The sequence below is a fragment of the Montipora capricornis genome, chromosome 9 (assembly GCF_036669925.1).
Source record: "Montipora capricornis isolate CH-2021 chromosome 9, ASM3666992v2, whole genome shotgun sequence".
Classification (NCBI taxonomy): Eukaryota; Metazoa; Cnidaria; class Anthozoa; order Scleractinia; family Acroporidae; genus Montipora; species Montipora capricornis.
In genome coordinates, this window is record NC_090891.1 from 21,573,819 (window position 1) to 21,593,818 (window position 20,000).

General features: G+C 41.7%; 1 protein-coding gene across 1 annotated transcript in view; it reads right to left on the reverse strand.

Annotated features, from left to right (window-relative positions):
• LOC138016687 (sushi, von Willebrand factor type A, EGF and pentraxin domain-containing protein 1-like) overlaps nucleotides 1–20,000 on the reverse strand; it is a 98,862-nt gene that overhangs the window by 49,380 nt on the left and 29,482 nt on the right. The window contains exons 10-15 of the mRNA XM_068863876.1: nucleotides 14,474–14,706; nucleotides 13,048–13,387; nucleotides 10,914–11,075; nucleotides 8,806–8,967; nucleotides 7,574–7,735; nucleotides 6,735–6,904 (exon numbers count right to left, since the gene is read on the reverse strand). Coding sequence (XP_068719977.1) covers nucleotides 6,735–6,904; nucleotides 7,574–7,735; nucleotides 8,806–8,967; nucleotides 10,914–11,075; nucleotides 13,048–13,387; nucleotides 14,474–14,706 — 1,229 coding nt within the window. The remainder of the gene's footprint in view (nucleotides 1–6,734; nucleotides 6,905–7,573; nucleotides 7,736–8,805; nucleotides 8,968–10,913; nucleotides 11,076–13,047; nucleotides 13,388–14,473; nucleotides 14,707–20,000) is intronic.

Below are 20,000 nucleotides of genomic sequence, written 5' to 3' on the forward strand. Positions count from 1 at the left end.
ATGGGTGACCTTTGTCTTGTCAGTACAGTGGTATCCCGCTGTTACCTTTTTGAGGATTAGTGTAAGGGATATAAGGGCTATTACAAATAGGAGTTGTGATAGGGAATCTCCTTGAAAGATTCCTCTTTTGATGTTAACTTCTCCAAGGTTCACTCCATTTGATGTAAGAACGGTTTGCCAGCTTTTCATGGTGTTTTCTAGTAGAACCCTTATATTCTCAGCTACTCCAAACTTCGCCAGGCACTCAAGGATCCATGAATGTGGGACCACGTCAAGCGCTTTCTTGTAATCTATCCAGCTCATCGCTAGGTTCCGGGCTTTGCTTTCTCTAAGCACACCCTTGTCAATAAATAGTTGGTCATTAGGTCCCCTTGAACCTCTTCGGCAGCCCTTCTGTTCCTCAGGTAAAAGATCCTCTCTGTCCAAGTATGGATATATTTCTTCAGGGATGATTCCTGTGAGCATCTTCCAAATAACTGGATGTTAAGCACTGTTCGGCCCCTTGTCATCCACTTCGGAACATTTCCTCTTAACAGGCAATCCTGAAGTTGGTGTGAAATGCGTTGGTGCAGGCTTGAGAAATGGTTAAGCCAGAAGCCTTGTACAAGGTCGGGTCCTGGAGCTTTCCAGTTAGGGATGCTTTTTACATAGCGCGCAACACTTTCTTTTGTTAGATATATTTCCTTGTCTGTTAATATGTATCTCGCTTTTTAACTCCTTTAACCATTCTGCATCCTTGTTGTGGTCCGAGCTCTGACCCCACATGCGCCTCCAAAATACTTCGGTTTCTTCTTGGTCAAGGGTTTCATCACTTGTTCCCACTCCCTCTCATTTATCCAAGAACTTCCCTTGATCTGATTCAAACAGTCCATTCTGTCTGAATTGTTTATTTCTTTCCTCGTATCACTTAATTTTAGTAGCTTTGGCCCTAATTCGTTGTCTACGGTTTTCAGATGCATACTTTAAGCCTCTCTCTTGCAACCTGTGCGTCTATTCCAGGTTTTTCCAATGATGCTTTATTATCTGCTTGCCTTTTCTCATTTGCTCTATTCTACTCAAGTCTTCCCTGAGCACTTTGATTTGATTTTCTAACCGCAGCTTCCACATTGGCTTTTTTGTGTGCTTCCAGGTCTCTTATTCATTCCTAAGTTTCTGTCACTACCGTGGCTACTGCATACAAAAGGTTATTGGCTACTGAGATGTGATTAGAGGTAATTTTTTTCCAGGACATGATTTGCTCTCCTAACTTCAGCCAGAATAGCCTTTTTCGTGAACTGCTGAAGTGCAGGTAACCTTGACCTATTGCTGTCGCTTGCAAAATTCGGTGGTACAATTCTATCTCCTCCTCAGAGAGGCCTAAACCTTGGTCATTATTTTCATGGAGGGGTTCTGGAGTAGATTCCATTCTAGCTGAGTGGTCTTCTACCCCAGCGGTCTCATCCAGTTCTGTTACTGCATCGGCATGCAGGGCAATATCCTTCGTGTTCTCGAGAGTGGGATTTGCTTGGTGATTGCTATTTGTCGCCCTAGTAAGTTCTTCAAGTTCAATGTCCTTAAACCATTGGTTTTGTTTTATTATACCTACTTGGTCTGCCAGTGTTCAGACACGTTGAACTTTCCCTTACTCTCCCACAGTTGCAACATTCGCTGCCTGTACCCTCTCTTACTCATGATGTAACATTCCATTGCTGTTCTGTTGTCTTCAACACTCCACTTGCATCTGGTCCATCACACTGGTCCTGCCGGGCGAGAGATACTCCTCGGTGCGGAGTAGCTCATTCACGCCGTTAGATTTCTCATTATAGTCAATATTCATCACATCGAGAAGTGAGATTGGCTTCTGGTTTGTGGAGCCACCACTAAGCAGGTTGCCGACCAAGGCTTAAAGAGTCCTGCCTTCCCTTTGTTGTTACCCTAACGAGGGTGGCAAGGGGTTACCGGCACTTGCCAAATGTGCCATCCCAGACCCTGGTGGGCGGGGCCGTTCAATTTCCCGTGGTAGGCTGAGGCACCAATCTGTCCTACCCCAGTGCCTTTTATTATGATTAATATTATTAATATTATTATTAATATTATTATCATTATCATTATCATTATCATTATCATTATTATTATTATTATTATTATGCAGTATGTAGTACGTAAGTATGCTTACAAATATAAGTAGGAAAAGGCACTATTGTGTAACAATCCCTACTGTTAAACCTATTTACAAACCAATTGGTAATAACTAACGAACCAACATTTGAGAAAGGAACAAGAGTTTATATTCCTTAATAACTCGTCGAAACCTTGAATGACCTTGCTATGTTTAGGGTGTACGATAAAACTGCCTTCTGCATATTAAACAAAACCTGGTTCCCTCTATCCAAACCTAAAAACTTCCTAACTTTCTCCGCCGTCTCCATAGAGTAGCCTCCTAGTACATCAACTATCACATTAAACTGTGTGATAGTGTGGCCGGGGAACTGTTGGCGCATCTCCCATCTCAACGGCGCATACTTGTCAGTTTTCTCCTTTTCCTTCTGTTCTCTGTTGGAAACCCAAGGGCAGCTCATCTCAATAAGGATCACCTTCTTCTCCTTTCTGTCCACAATTCTCGCATCGATTCTGTTAGCCCTGACTTCCGTATTTTCAGCAAATACTGGGACATCCCAGTACGCGCACGCTCGGTCATTCTTGTACTCGGGTTTAGGTGAGACTGGAGAGTACCAAGGGGGGATACACTGGATAAGATCTAAGTCTTTCAGGAACTCGAAGAAAAGGATTTTCAAGGCTGCATTGTGTCTCTGCATGTACTTTGTCTGTGCCAAGGTACCACATCCGCTAATCACGTGGGTCATAGATTCAGGCCCTTTTCCACACATACGACACGTGGTATCCGAGGTGGTCAGCGTCTTCGTCTTGCTCTGGTGGTACAGCTTAGTGGGCAGTAATTGCTGGTATAACTCATAGATTCCAGCAACAGTATGCACAGGTGCAGACTTCCACTTACTAAGCCAAGTGAAGCAGTCAATAACTTTGTTATCATCCCATCTTTCTCCGAACAGCTTTCCTTGCCACCTCTGCTCTCTTACTTCCCTCATGCTTCTCTCTTCTTCTCTCGCTCGTAATGTTCTCCCTACTCCTTTAACATGTGCTTCCTCACCTGAGTCAGTTTGCAACGCTTTGGGATCTGGGTATGAAAGGTCCAGAGTAATGTCCATTTCCAAAGCAAATTTCTTGGCATCCTTTACGAGTGATCTTCTTCCTGCTCGTTCGCACTTCTCTTCAAACTCGCGCACTAAACTCATCGTTCGATCTTCGTTTGCGTACAGCTTCATTGTGGTCTTGACTTTGGTCTGCTTATACAGGCTCTCAAATGACTTCAGTCCCCGGCCTCCACACTTCCTTGGTAGGTATAGCAACTCGGTTGAACCGAGTGGATGGTAGCCTCCATTCTCTTTGATGATCTTGCGAGCTTCGCGGTCGAGTTGTTGTAGATCTGCGAGCGGCCATGTTAGTGTCCACATAGGGTAGGTGACAACTGGTAGTGCGTATTGATTAGATGCTAAGACTTTGTGGAAGTCCGATAGGGGGCTCGACCATATAATTGACAGTCTCTGCAAGCAAACCTTTGAAGCTCCCCACAGAACAGAGCTGTCCTCTTGCTTAGAATTTTCTAAAACTCCCAAAAACTTGTAAGTTTCTCCCTTCTTCAGATTTTGTATGACCTGCCTTTCTCCGATGGCAGTGCCTCCCAAACTGCTGTCCAATGAACCTCTCCTTACATGAGCTGTAGAACACTTCTTCTCGTTCCACTCCAAACCGACATCTGCCATGGCTTCCTTAACTGACTTCATTACTCTCTCAAGTTTATCCTTCGACGCTGCATATATCTTCATATCATCTATGTATAGCAAGTGCGTAATCTTGCCACTCAGTGGTCTTGACAGCTTGTATCCTTCCGATGCTTTCAACTTCCAAGATATTGGGTTAAGGCATAAAGTGAACAACCTCGGACATAAAGCGTCGCCCTGTGGAAGGCCTTTGTTGAACCTTATGACGTCAGAGGTTTCATACCCTTCCTTTGTTCTGGCCGTGATCTTCGTATTCCAGCTTTCACACAGACTCGCCACTGTTCTGCACATCCATAAGGGGAATTTGTGCATCGTCATCATTTCTTGCAACCAAGCATGGCTTACAGAATCGAACGCCTTTCGCACGTCGATCCAAGCCATGCTTAGGTTCCTGCTTCCATTTCGACTATCTCGACAAACCATTCTGTCAATCATTAAGTTGTCCAAGGTCCCACTGCACTTGGTCCTGGCTCCCCTTTGCTCTTCTTCTAACAGGTTGTGTGTCTCCAGATGTTCGTCCATTGGTGACAATAAGCAGGTGGTAAACCACTTATACTGCGTGTTCAAACAGGTTATAGGCCTCTGGTTCTGACTGGAGAGTTCGCCCGGCTTAGGGATCAAATTGGTTCTCCCTCCTGTGAACCAGCTGGGATATCCGACTTCGCCCGTTAAGATGGTCTTGAAGCTAGCCGCAGTCCCTTCATGTAAAGTGACAGCCCTTTTCCACCAGTAGTTTGCAATTCTATCGGGGCCCGGGGCACTCCAGTTGCGTTTTTTCTTGATCGCGTCTGCACACTTCGTCTGGTTAAGTTGGAAACTGTCTTGCCGAGGGACTGGGACTAGCTTTTCAAACGCTCTTCTCACTTCCACTAACCACCCAGGTTTAGTATTCGCAGTGGAGCCACTCGTCTCCCAAAGATGTTTCCAGTAACTACAGGCGTCTTGAATACTTTCAAAAACCATTTCGTCATCCTTACTCGTTTGCTTAGTTGTTTTATAATTGGGCTTGTTGTTGTCGGCGTCTTGCTCAACCATTCTGCTAAATTGTGCAAAGACACCACCAGGGTCAGCATGGAAACGGGTGTTCAAATCTCTTGCCTCCTCCTGCTTTTTCTTTCGCATAAACGCTCTTTTCGCTTTACGGAGGTCTGACTTTTTTCTCTCGATGTATGTGACAATGCTCGCCGCTGACAACTTTCCACACTCCTTCTCGAGCATTGATCTGTTCTTTTTTCCCTTCTTTGTGATCTTTTTATTTCCCTTTATCCTATCCAGCTCCGCTACTGCAATGGAGATTCTTTTCCTAATCTCGGTAGCTTGTTTTACAAACGCTTCCTTAATCCTTTCACTAGGAGTTTTCCTTTTCCTCCGTTCCGTGGTCCCGGGTTCTTTCTTCCATCCTTTGTGTATCAAAAAAGCGACCACAACAGAATATAGGATGCAATTAGCCAGCCATAAGTACTCAAAGGGATTGCGAATAGGGTCTAAAGTATGTCCTTCTTCACGCCTCCTGAGCTCATTGATGACCGTGTTGATGGTGTTGATGTCTGATTGCGTTGGCCTTTGTTTCACTCTCGTGTCAATATCTCGGCTACTAAAATCACCGGTATTTGAAATAACTGAAGCGAAAATCGGTATCGCGCCTTCCAGGATTTCACGTGCGTCAAGGTTTGTTTCCTCTAAAAATTGAGGTCCCTCGAGATGGTTGTTTTCGTTCGCCATATGCAAATCCGAGGTGGCTTGTTCGCTTTCATTTATTGATGGCTCCTGAACTTCGTATAATAAAGTCCCCTCTTCTACAGGCTGTCCGGTCTCACTCTCCGTTCCTTTAGCATTCCTAAGAATGGTGTCCTGTACATTTCCCATCACTCTTTCCAGATATGCTGCCTGATTTCTAAGGTGTAATTCTGAGAGGCCAAGATGAAAATAACCTCTCTCGTCCCAAAGCTCCTTCAGGACAGACATGTAGCCTCGTTTCTTCCCATCCGCGTATCTAGGAGGATCTTGTAACTCTGTCAGCTCCTTAGCCTTAGCCTTGCACTCTAAAACATCACTGTTCATTTGTGCCGTCCATTTCAGGCGGGTTGTACGCCTTGCAGCCCTTGTTCGCTCGCTCAAATGGTCGTCCGACATATTGGATGGCAACACAGTCCAAATTGGTAAAAAAAAAAGGTCGCCGTAAGTCGCCTCCGTAAACTTATCACAGCGTAAGATATGTAGCAAGTATTCTATAAATACTGTTCTGTTGCTCCAGCGCTTTTGGCTTGGCTGGCAGTTCGAAAGTTAGCGATTTGGTCAAGTCACACGAAGACAGACCAAAAACACGGCCTCCCTACTTCGCCGCCATGAATTATTATTATTATTATTATTATTATTATTATTATTATTATTATTATTATTATTATTATTATTATTATTATTATTATTATTATTATTATTATTATGAGAATGGGTATCAAGAGAATAGACTCTTTTCAACAGAATTGCTTTTAATTTATTTTCGCATCAATCTCAATCTCTAAAGAAAGCATTCTGTTCAGGGACATGGCAGCACTCCTACCTACGTTGCTGAAATAAAGTTTATTCGGCATTTTAAACAAATTCTTATTTTTTCTGGCCAAAACACTCACTTTTTTCCGTTTTGTTAATCTTTTAACTTTTTTTGTTTATTTCCGATTAGGGTATCAAACCAGTGCAGGAACTCATCAAGCATTGATGAGCTCCTAACAATTGCCAGGGAACAAAACAAATAATCGTACAGAATCGCTCAAATTAAACAACGTAGAGACCCACTTTTGTTTTTCATATAATACATTATGTACAGAGGACACTAGACGATTTGCTTGTGTTGCTGCGTGACTGCCTGTGCGACTATTGCGTGACCTAGGTTTTTACCTTATCTACACAGGTGGACTGTCCGTAACAAGGTGAGGAAAGACACTCATTGATCTCGATCTGGCAGTTGACTCCAATGAATCCATGTGGACAATCACAGCGGTACGATTCTTTAGTGTTCACACAAGCACCTCCATTTATGCATGGGTTTGAAACACAAGTGTCCACCGCTGCAAAACAAAATTCCTGAATATCTGAATCATAAGATTGACTAAGGCACGTTCGTTATTAGTCTGCATAGCTGGCGTATTTTAGCGAGCGAGTACAGGGTATATTCGGTCGCCATATTGGATTGACAAGATTGAGGAAAGCATGGAGCGAGTACAAAACGTGCAATAGCGAGGTGGTAGGGATATTGACAAACTCGCGAAGGGGAGGGGCTAGGAATATTAATTACTTCTGCTAGGATAAAATAGCTGGTTGGAAATACTTGCAAGCGCTCTTGAAGAAACACTCGCATCATACAAAATACTTCTTTTTTACCATCACAGATAATGCAAAATATTAACACCATGGGTCAGTGTGTGGGTTCCCATAGTGTTCACAGTCCTTATCCGAGAAGACTTGAAAGTCTAAACATTTGCAGATGAAATTATAAAAGCGGCAATTTCTTCTCGGTTAATTTTAAGAGTGTTGGTCCGATCGGGGTAACCGTTTTAAACCTGCTAGCTCCTGCAAGAAACTACCGGGCATGCTCAACTGTAAATTCAAACAAGAACTATTTTATTTTTATTTCCGACATTTTAGTAATAAGTAAGCAACCCGTGCATTAACCGTAGAGCAATCACTAAGGCTGCTATAACGTTAGGATGCAAAACAGGTTTCAAAAGGGACTTTACCAGTGCAGAAGGAATCAGAACTAGCGCCAGTTCCATGAGTTGATTTCACACCCGGGCAAGGTAAGCAGCTGATTTGGCCAAGACTCGTTTGATAAGTTCCCACGGGACACGGGGAACATGGTTCAACCCCATTGGCAGAATACGTCCCTGGGGCACATTTCACTGTGAATAAAAACAAGAGAGAGAGAGAGAGAGAGAAAGCGAGAGAGAGAGAGAGATTACCTGTGATGGGCAAATAAGGCCAGCTTTACACTCGCACAAAAATCTGGCACGCAATCCGAAATCTTGGTACCGTACTGATGTTTTTCGGGAACGGCAGGGTAAATTTTTCGACAGTAGACAGAACAAACAGAATGCATATTAAACACGTGCCAGAAATTATCCGGGTGCCGAGAATGCACATCTCTGGAAGTGTGCTCGGCACTCTAAATATCGGTACCTTGCCTCTATTTGGAGTGCCGTGCCACTTTTTGTGCGTGTGATAAGACGCAGTGACTCTTGCACTTCACTAATATTGAATTAGCTTTGTAAAATGAAGAAATATTCTAAATTATGAAGAAAATTATCTCCATTTTTTGCAAACATATTGTAGCACTTTACCTGGAAAGTTCGCTTTTTAAGTTAAATACCCCATGTATGGTTGGTTGTCAGTTTACGTCATCGCTACCATGTTGGTGGACGAAGACAAAAGATCTCTCATTAAGTTAAACTTCGCTTGTTCTTCCACCAGCAATTGTACATTGCAGCGTTTTCTTTGTCTCTATATATTGCAAACCACCTATTGCGAGACGCGTTTCTAATAGGCCATTTCTGAGTTCATGTCTGCCTCCTCTTCAAAGCGAGTCTTGGTGCGAAGTTTTTGTGATGGTAATTAGTTTTACTTTACTTGTGACTGGACACTACTTTTTATAAGAAAAATTTCGCACTTATACTCGCTTCGAAGAGGAGGCAGGAGAACTTTAATTAGTAGGTAAAATATGAGCGGGAGACTGCCATTCTAAACTCCCTCACAGATTGGACGCGAATTATTTTATTGCACTTGTGAAAAAAAAAACCACAATAAATTGAATACAGTAGGGATCTGCATCAAAAGTTGATGAATACTAATTAGCTGAAAAGCAGTTGGTTTATATTAGGGGTTTACAAAGACGTACATGTGACAAAAATAGTACCCGCTGATTGGTCATAAGTTTGATAAATAATTAATTAATTTTACGGCTAAATATACTAACTCCCACAATCCTGAATTCCTTTTGCAGCGTTGGTTACAGTTACAGTTCCACGTGGACAGATTTCGCAGGCTTTGTTTCTCTCTCCTGAAGAATATGTTCCAGTTGGGCACATGGAACACCTTGCTATGCCAGTTGGTGAGAAATAACCAGGACCACATTCATCTACACGTAAAAAGAAAGGAACCATCATGGCGCAAATGCCAATAGATCTGCCACTTTGAGGTTGCGTGGGAGACAGGGTCGAAAACCTTGTTCAATTGAATTGTGGGTGTGTTTTGGGGAAGTATTTTCATCATTGCGTGCGCGAAGCAAGAACTCGAGTTGCAAGAAAGCGATACACCATGTGAACTTCCTAAACAACCAGAATATTGTAAAATGGCAATTTTAAAACGATGGCTTGCTTGACAAGCAGGAAAACGAAAATACTTGATCAAAAGGTCAGTGAGATCGTGGTACATACGACGTTTACTCCTAACAATATAAGTAGCAGGGCTGGCGCAGAGATGAGAGCAATCGCCTCCCACCAATGTGGCCTGGGATCGATTCCTGGATTGGACACATATATATGGGTTGAGTTTGTTGGTTCTCTACTCTGCTCCAAGGGTTTTTTTTTTTTTTTTTTTTGGGGGGGGGGGGGGGGTATTCCTAACCTTAACCCTAACCCTCTCCTGATTTCCTTTGTAGTCTCCCCAATTAGTAGAGCCCTCGTACTCGGCTAAATAACCTTGAGACTTAAATTAAGTGATAATTCTTCTTCTTCTTCTTTTTTTTCTTCTTCTTCTTCTTCTTCTTCTTCTTCTTCTTCTTCTTCTTCTTCTTCTTCTTCTTCTTATTATTATTATTATTATTATTATTATTATTATTATTAAGTAAACGACTTAAGTAAACGACTGCATAAACGAATCGTCCTAAAAACAGTCCCACAATGCAATTCAATAAGACTCTCGATCCTGCCTCCCACTCAACCTTTTATGGAAGAAATAACCTATTCATCATGAAGGGCGATCTCTCATTCTGCGACACTTGCGAGCTATGTGCGACTCAAGTGAGGATTGCTTCATTTACTTGGCACACGCATCACCAAGTCACTGTTTAGCCGTGACCTTAACCAGACCACTAACTACAGACAAGAGAGTATGAAGGTAAGAGAAGTAATCCCTCATATTGGCCCTATTCCCATCGTAATCCCTCGTAAGTTATTTTTAGATCTCCTGCGAGATCCGGTATTACCACGAGAGTTAATTGATAGCCAATCAGATGTCCCCATTTTCGCGAACGATGCGAATCATTGGGTGGGAATTCGCTCAGCTGTCAACATTGGTACAAATGGGGACATACAATTGGCTATCAATTAACTCTCGTGGGAATACCGGATCTCGCAGGAGATCTAAAAATAACTTAAGAGGGATTACGATGGGAATAGGGCCAATATGAGGGATTACTTCTCTTACCTTCATACTCTCTTGCTACAGAAAAGTGATACATGCAGTAAGCTTAAGGATACACCTTGTTATAGACATTGCTATGTGCATGCAAAGTACACTAAATCCATTATGCAGCTTTAGTATAATTACACAGGTGGAATAATCACCTAAGCGGTTTTGTCAAAATGGCCGCAAGCCGTTTTGTCGAAATGACATACCAAGAAAGTAATGGGCCATTTCCGAGTTGCCATTTTTCTCGGTTTCGAACTGAGTCTTGGTGCTCATTATTGTCAGGGAAATGAGTGTGATTTGCATAAGAATACGAAACTAATCTCCAATTGAATGTTTGTGCATCAGAAACTGAGGCATGCAGCTACTCGGAAATGGGCTATTGTTTTAAAGAGAATGCATATTTCTTATATAATCACCTATGTAATTATGCTAAAAAAAAATTTTTCACCTCGCCTTCGGAGAATAATTGCATGTTAAATATTCAGTAATTGACATATATGGAGGACGCGCGTGCGCAGTATTCCCGTCAGTGCGCGATTTTCCCAGTCGGTAGAAACGTCCAAGCCTGGGACTTGTAATGATTCACTGTAACCCATGTTGTGAATCCAAGAGCAAACGAAATGATGCTAAGACTGCCGGTGCAATCCAAAACTTTCGTTAAAAAACACTCACCCGTACAAGCTGTGAAGTTCTCTTGTCTGGTTCCCACGGTCCATGTCCCTTCAGGACAAGGTGTACATTGCAAAACACCTTCCTTCTGATTGTAAGTTCCCTCTGGACACAGCAGACAGTCATCTGCATCACTGTCGTAATAGGTTCCAACGGGACATTCAGCTGTGAACAACATATATCACCATGGAAGTAAGCGACTGGCAACTTTTTGTGCCCTTTCCTCGTACTTGATTTGGTGTATCATATGTGGGTGAATAAATACACACACCTTATTGAATGGTTCAACATATAATCGCCCGAATATTTTGCGAGTTGCGTAGTATTTTTCCGAGCCCGGAAGGGGCGAGGAAAAATACGAGCAACAAGCAAAAGGTCCGCACGTATTATACGTTAAACCATGATTCCATAAGGGATTTATTATTCCACTATTACTCCATTTTCTAGTATTTTGGCTTCTCCCTATATTGACCGAGAATCGAATCGATTGCATAATAAGGCACGTGCAAATTACGAAACAAACACAGGCGAAACCATTCAAATGTCCTTTCTTTGATTGGATAAACGAACTGACGAGCCAAATTCTCGGGCTTCGCATCGTGTTGAAAACAATTCCTTTTATTGAAAAGGCCCCTTTCCTTTCGTATTTGCTGCATTCTAAACCGGTCAAATCGGGACACAACAGTGTAGTACCGCATTTTTCTTTTGTGCGTTCTCTTGACCTCTTATGGTAAACTGGCGTAATGGTGGAATAATCAAAGGAGTTATTACTTGCCACAAGGCACTCTAAAAAGGGTAACAGATAAAGAAACACGACGTTAAAGCGCAATATACCTGCCAAGTTGTCGAACGTAAAACATGTGAGGTTTCGTATCCATATTAATTGACTTTTAACACTTTCCCAATTAAGCTGCGACAAAATTTGTGAAGGTTCCCTAATCACTATACAAGTCACGCGACCATAATGGTGTAGATACTCGGCCTTCACGCTATCGTCTTATCGTTTATGACCCGAATGCCACGACAAGTTAGCGCGATCCACCAGACTCTTCTGTCCGGGATTATGATTCAGACGCCTCAGAAATTCTCTTCTATAAGTGTAGTCGACGTTTTCGATCAGCAGGCACGTGACTCATGCTTCATTAATGCATCAGAGTTGGAAGGCACACGATAATCCCTTCAGGAGGAATTGTCTATCTATACACAAGACAAAGTGTAAGACTTGCTATCTATTTCGGTGAGGTCAGTGTAAGACTTTGCGTTATATACTTGGTCAAATTAATGTTTATCTTTACTTGCTTCGTGGTTATAGTTGCCTGTATTCAGAGACACGAGTGATGTTGAAGTTGGGAAAAAGAGTAAGGGGACACTTCGTGACGCTTATCGAAATAGCTGTGCATCTAATTACATACTTAACTGATTACAGTGTAATGTAAAGTGCTATGTTTCTACCTCATATGAACCATGCGAGCGTTAGCCCTACTGATAGAGATGGGCCCACGCAAGGACAGAGAAAAACTCTGACCAGGGTGGGAATTGAACCCACGACCTTCGGGTTAGATCACCGCTGCTCTACCGACTGAGCTATAAGGTCAGACGGAAGCAGGCCGTGGGAACTGAATATGTTAAAGTCACGGCAATGAACATGTACAAGTACAAGGAAGGGTTACGTTTTTACAAAAGGTTGGCCGTTTAGCACTTATATGTGAACAGACTTAACTGATTAGAGTGTAATGTAAAGTGCTATTCCCACCCTGGTCAGAGTTTTTCTTTCTTTCCTTGTGTGGGCCCATTTCCATCAGTAGGGCTAACGCTCACATGGTTCATATGGGGTAGAAACATAGCTCTTTACATTACACTCTAATCAGATAAGTCTGTTCACATATAAGTGCTACACGGCCAACGTTTGTAAAAACGTAACCCTTCCATCTAATTACATAGATTTCTAGATATATCCCGGGGGGAGGGCGGAGACTTCGCATATAAAGGGTGGGGGTGTTCTAAAAGAGACCAATGTGGGCACGGCCCAGGCTTTTTTGACCCCGAAAAGGGACCATATTTAAAATGTATTAAATATATATTTTTATATTTCTTCCCCCGCAACCCTAAAGCTAGCTATTCATATGGATACACTTACTGCATCTAGTAACGTTTCCTTCCTTCTCATAACAAGGGCAAGATTCTTTACCAAAACAATTCAAATCGGTTTCGTCACATTTTCGCACTACTGCTCCGAAATTTGAGCAATAAGCATCAACTGGGGCAAGGTTGAAATTGTCAACATTATAGTCGACAAGTTCCAGTCCGGAGGAAGCTTGAAAGTCGTGCCAGTTGACGTTGTTTAAATTGTTGTAAATCTCGGTCCTGGTTTCGTTGGCTTTAACCTTTGCCCGATAAAACGCATCCCTAGCTGCCTGGCCGCTTAATCCTTCCGTGATGTTGTTTTCAGGAAAGATGTAAGTATACTTGATGCTGACCTTTAAAGAGGAATGCATTCATGTATCTTATTATATTTATACTGAATGAATGAATGAAAGAAATGTATATTTGAAGTACGGGTTTTAGACGAAAGAACTGAGTGATCATCACATCTAACTGGACAATTTAAGCAGGTGTCACTTTATAAGTCACAGTTGCTTAAATTGCCCAGTTAACTGCGAGGATCACTTAGTCCTTTCGTATTGTGTTTCTGATTGATCGATGGCAAATGCATAAAAATGTTATAGAGTGCAGTGTAAGAGAAAAGTTGCTATGGAAACACAGCGATGGAAAAAATTTACAACAAGTACTACTGTCTTTTGACAAGTCCGTAGGGCTCCACGATACTACAGACTTTTTCCGTTGAGTGCTAATAGTCCCTTTCTAGATCAGTAAGTCGATAATGAGCGAAGAAACCCAAAACCGCACATAAAAGGACTGCCAGCAGTTTAAATTTTCCGTAAAACAGAACAAAACACCTAACAAGCGATTCCTTGTCCATTTTGGTCTGCAAACAGACCGTAGGAATAGAAAAGCTCTTCTCGCAAAAAAGCGTGATATTCTTTGCTTGACGTGCTGCCAATGAAAAATGTGACTGGCTCTGCAACAGTAAAAACTCTTTGTTCTCGTCTCGAGCTTTTTCTGTTCAATAACGTTGGATAATTAATCGAGAATATTACCGGTTTAGATATCAAGCAACCAATCAAAGGAGCAAGGCAACCTACACTCCTGGACAAAATATTTGTTGAGACACTTCTTCTCCATAGCTAAACCAGTTATTCCCACGTAGTAAATCTTTGTGTTGCGGATCCCCTTCTCTCCTCAAAAAATGTTGAGGGAAAGCTCCGCTCGGTTATTCTCTTTAGCTTCCTTCGCAGACATTCTTTTGCCTCGTCACGCAATCTTGGGGAGGAAAGATTTGCGTGACGCTACAGTGTCTTGGTATGGAAAAAGGGTAAGTGGGTATTTTTGAGAAGAGTCTTAATGATTGTTGTCCATAATTGTGGGGCTTGACAAATACCTGCGATCATTTTTCCCGTTTGCCGTATCAGAAACGGCTTACCTCAAAGCTCATCAAAACAAACCTCTCTAACGGTAGATCTCCGGCGTCTTCTTGCTACTTGTGTAACATTCCCGCAAAACACTTGCACGGTGTCCTGTGAACAGGTAGTAGCATTTCTGCACAATCGAGCATAACCAGCAACAGTAATAAAACTTGTTTTTATCTTAGCCTGTGTGTTAGGGTCGTTACAATCTCCATCGAAGTAGAATAAGGCCGGGAGTTGTCCCATCTTCAGTTGCCAAGGAGTATTCGTTACTGTTTGAAAAAATGAAAAATAGATGGAAGATTATAACTTTGACAAAAACAGAACCTTTGGATCTAAAGACAGAATCGTCCTAATTTGCAGGACTGCAACTGGTTTCGGTGCGTTTTGTGTGAATTATAAATAATAAAAGATTGATTGAAGTCATTAAAGAGGCTTGGGCAAACACCTTCAACATTTGCTTCAATATCCGTTCGATTCTGTTGAACAGTGATGTTTACTTGAAACAGTTGTGTTAAAGCACGTTGAATCGAAGTTGATTCGACGTTGAATGAGTTTAAAAGCGTTTAAACTTTGCTTCGACCGCCATTCAACATTTCTTTTGTTTTCGCGAATGTTGAATGAATTTGAAGCCGTTTGCTCCTCTCTTTCAACATTGTTGGATATATAAGCATGCGCACTAATCGGTCTCTCAATGATGTATCATGTCCGTATCTATAGTAACAACGGCGTCTGCAGCCTGGAACTGAATACAAGGTCTCTCGCGAGCTTTGTTGAATCAAATGTTGATGACGTGTTAAAACCGTCTACCCACCTCCGCAGTCAACATCGTTCAATATCGTTCATTATTATATGACTAGCTCCGTGAGCGGGCAAGATGAACCAAATCGCGCGCTCTGATTGGCTACCCGAGCGGGCAAGATGGAGCGATACTGCCCGCTCGGGATTTCTCGCTTGGTCCCGCAAGATCAAAGATCATTTTTTGGTGTTTTAAGTCATATAATAAATCCTTTATTGACCAAGATTGTTCGGTCAAGATGACTGGATATTAGCCTCGTTCTTTTTTTGCGTGTTTATGGACCTCGACTTCGTCTCGGTCCATAAACACGCAAAAAAAGAACTTGGCCAATATCCAGTCATCTTGACCTCACGCTTGGTCAATAACCCATACATATCGTTCAGCATCATTCAACAAAATCAAACGGATGTTGAAGCAAATTTTAAATTTGAAGCCGTTTGCCCGAGCATTAACTAAAATATTAAAAAAGAGTGGAGTGTTTCACTAGGGGTTCCAAACTCCAATATGCAGATGAAAATTGTATGGTTTCGAGGTGTTCCTCACGAAATACGAAGCACGAGTTTCCGGTATAGCTCTTAAAACCAATGACATACTATTGTTTGATTTAGCTGATGCAACAAAAGCTGTAGAGTATAATAAAAACACTTTGGGTGGAACGTGCCATTTTGGGTTATCGGAGGCAATCTTAAACTCTATAACATTCAGTTGTTGTGCAATGTATGAGACAAGTTCATTTCAGATGCCTAAAACATTTGGGGAAGAAAGTGCTAGTTTAATCGATCTTGTTTCAAAATCTACGGTTTACAAAAACAGTTAAAATTTCACAAAATTTCAGTACTTATTTTATATTTCGATAACTGTAATTTTAGACTTACTCCAAATCCTGTGATACGGGACCTGTCGTTTATTAGAGGAGGGGGAAGGTTGGTGCAAAGGGGGGAGGGTCATTAAATGCCAAAATGTGAACAGACATCAAAAAACTAAGCAGGGCTTAGGAGAGGGCCAACCATTTTTTTGTAAAAAAGGTTCTGTCTACTTAAAATAATAAATAAGAAAACAAATAAATAAACACAGTAAGCATATTTAACTTTAATAAGTATAGACCACAAATGAAGAGATGAAACAACTTTTAAGCTTACACCTACATTTCGGTCTCACAAACAAAACTTTAGTATCTATTTAAGCCATAGTGGACTTCTTCCATGTTTACATAGCCTCATTTAAACACGAAGGGGAGTTGGGAGAATTCGAAACTGTCGAAATTCTCCCAACTCCCCCTATGTAAACATGGATTTTACCGAAAAAGTCCGATATTGCTTTTATAAAATATTTCTCAAACATAATTCGACAAATGAAGGAAAATGCTGGTTTTTTACTTCTTGATTGAAACAGATTTTCTTGATACTCGCTCATATTACCTACCAGCCAATCAAATCGCGCGTCTGACAACACATAACCAATCAAAATTCGTGTGGTGTCACAGCCGTGTTTACATACTCTCATCTAAACACAGCTATCGACCAAAGAGAGTGCGTGTATTATCCTAAGTATTTTATAAACATTCTTATAATTTACAGCGGTTACCAGTCACACGCGCCTCTCAACGACTTATTTAAAAACAATTCGAAACTAAATTTGAGTGAACGTCAATCAAATGTTTCTTTAAGCAATAGACCACAAGTTTCTATGGTTTTACGAATTCTTCTCGTGTTCTTCCAACATCCCTAGTGGTTTATCATGCCTATAAACCATAAAAACCTGTGATCTATTGCTTTTATATAATATTTCAGAAGACGCGCGAATTTTCCGTGAGTTTACTGACACAATAAAACATAGCTGATTGACCAATCAGAGCGCGTGCATTGATTTGGTTATTATATAAATGACAATAGTCAAGTTCACTTGGTGGCAGTCGAATTCGTCATGGAGACATTTGATTGAAGTCCACCCAAATGTAGTTTCAAAACATGATAAAAAAAAGTCGTTGAGGGGTGCGTGTGACTGGTAACTGCTGTAATAAACAGTCAGTAAAATGATTTATTTTTCTGTGAGAACCAACTAAAACAATTTTCTGAAATAAAATCAGTCATAACACTAACTGATATTTTAACACACATTAATGTTGGAACATTATAAAAAATTCAGCTCATGTGAATGTGCGTTTTCTGTTATAAACGGAACAAGGTAGAGTTTGATCTCGCTTAAAAATTCCTATGATGTCTTTTAGCGCGGCGAGGGTCATAACTTTTTTAAATCACACGAGGGGAGGGTTACAGGTATTTCTTCAAGAATTTGGGGGAGGGCATACAAAAACTGCACCTGGTTAAAGAAATAATTTACCCCATCCTCCAATAAATGACAGGTCCCTAATCATGTTGTGGATTTGCTTTTTTGCAGTAACTCAACTCTCCCCCTCTCGGTGTATTGTTTTGAGGACTGATAATTTTTTCTTTCCGTGCGAAGAGCTATTTCCATATGATTATTGCAATCAGGTCAAATGATTTTTCTACCTGTGGACAGCAGAGGAAAATCACAAGATTTTTGAAGGTCCTGGCCATACCTTTTAACATTTTAAGATTACGTGATTGCCAAAAAGAGCACTTTTTCTTAGCAAAACGGAAAATCTGCCTTTCGCAACATGCTTCAGTACCAATTGCGTGGGATCATTTAAAAATTATCACCACCATCCGGCGACACCATCAACGCCTTGTTTGGAATCTTGACACATTAATTCCACCCACCACGTTCCTGTTAAGCGGCGTCTTACGTCAGACATATTTACCTCTCATTATTTACTGATCATTTAGTAATACCGTATTTATTCGATTACATTAAGCGCCCAGGGCGCTAATTTAATTTTTGGAATTTCATGGTGGGCGCTTATTCGAGGTGGGTGCTTATTCGAGGCTGAGCGCTGATTAAATTTTCACCATTTTCAGTAAGTAAAAAGTTTATTTTGTAACAAAACATGACAAAATATTAAGCCATATAAATTGTAACTTTTCATTGTTCGGTTTGCGTATGCCAAGGACTAACAGCTCATTGTTCGGTCTTCGCAGAAGTCTCTTTAGCTATAATAATTCTCAATCAACTTCAATGTCATCGTCGCTCAGCTCAATAAGTGAACTTTCTGGTGCTGCCTCCTCGACATCCGACAGCGTAACGTCAGCAAATGGGTCAGTCGCGCGAGAAGCTGTTAGGGTTTGCTGGATGGCTACCAGGCGATCTTGTCCTTCATGACAAGGTTGACCCTCCTTTACGCATCTGATCATCTTCAGATCCATCAGGAACCACAGTAAGCGCGCAGCTTTTTAAAGAACGAATACTTAACTCTCTGTCTAGAGTTTCCCAGGCCTCAAGAACCCACTTGATGATTTCTCGACGAGGTGGGCCATGCATATTTCCTGCAGCTGTAAGCCAGCCATCCACGCATCATACTTCCCAATTACTTTGGCCTTGAAGGGCTTATTCCATGCCACGCCAGGGCTTGGATATACTTAGTACAATCACCGAGTACTATGACAGGGTCGATCTTTGCATGTGCGAGTTCTTGCTTGATGCTGTCTGTGATATGGCATTTAAAAGCGTCCCAAGCCAACAACCGACTAGTAAATGAGAACTTGCCCGATACTCCTCGCACCCAGTCATGAGTCAGATCTTCATTCATCCACCCATTCACAGGAGAGACTACATAGCACTTATTTTTAAACTCTTCATTAAGCTGCTTTGTTTCTTTCTTGGCTCCAGGGAAGACAATAAACGGCTTTAGTTTTGTTCCGTCTGCCTTTGCTGTCAAACAGACGGAGACTTTGGACTTCTCATGTCCTGTTGTCTTCAGTCGAATTGATTTTTCAATTGGACCCGCGTTCATGTACCCACTCTAAAAGCTCGTCTTCCGGGCCAACATCAAATGGTTTTCTACCTCCTCCTTCAAGACGTTTCCGCCTGTTATCCGCAGCCTGAAGTTTTGCTTCAAGCAAGCAAGGAGCAAGGGTGGCACAGTCGGCTTTTATTGCGCGGCCTTGGTGCAAGAGTTCCCGAGTTCGATCCCCGGATCTCACATCCTTGTTTCGACTTCTTTCTTTTCAGTGTAGCATAAGTAGCTTTAAATACCCTTAAAACGGAGCGCTGATGGAAAGAGGGGGGTAAGAAGAGCGCACCGTCGGCTTCCTGGGAGAATACCCTCTAGAGGGTAAAGGAATTACCGACGTTAAACAAGATGCACCTAACTTGAAGCTTTGCCATTCACAAATTCTCTTACGGTCTACATTGAACCTTTTTGCAGCGCTAGAGATGCTTTTACTCTCTTAGGCAAACTTGATAGCTTCTAATTTATATTCGGTCGAGTACGAACTTACTTTCTTGCCGGCATGAGACTGAGACTCATCAATCTCCATGCTTTCAGAGCAAAGGGAAGATGAAAACGTGACTTTAGAGCAAAGGGAAGATGAAAACGGGACTTGTGTGATTTATACCTTTTTAAACATCACTGGAATCAAATATCTGATCTGTCAGTTTACACATCACATGAAATGCATGAAGGTGCTAGATCCCACAAGTTTACAACAAGAACAATAGTCAAAGAGCTCCCGGTACGTAACAGGAAACACGTGTGGCTTCCGCTGCAGCCTAGCAAACTGAACAGCTCGCTTCTAGTGCCAGAGCAGTCAATGCGAATTCAAAGCCATGGCTCGCTCAAGTTTTCATTATCTGAAATGGAACTTTGTGTTTGAAGTGAAGTTCAGATCAGTTATACGAGGTCATCAT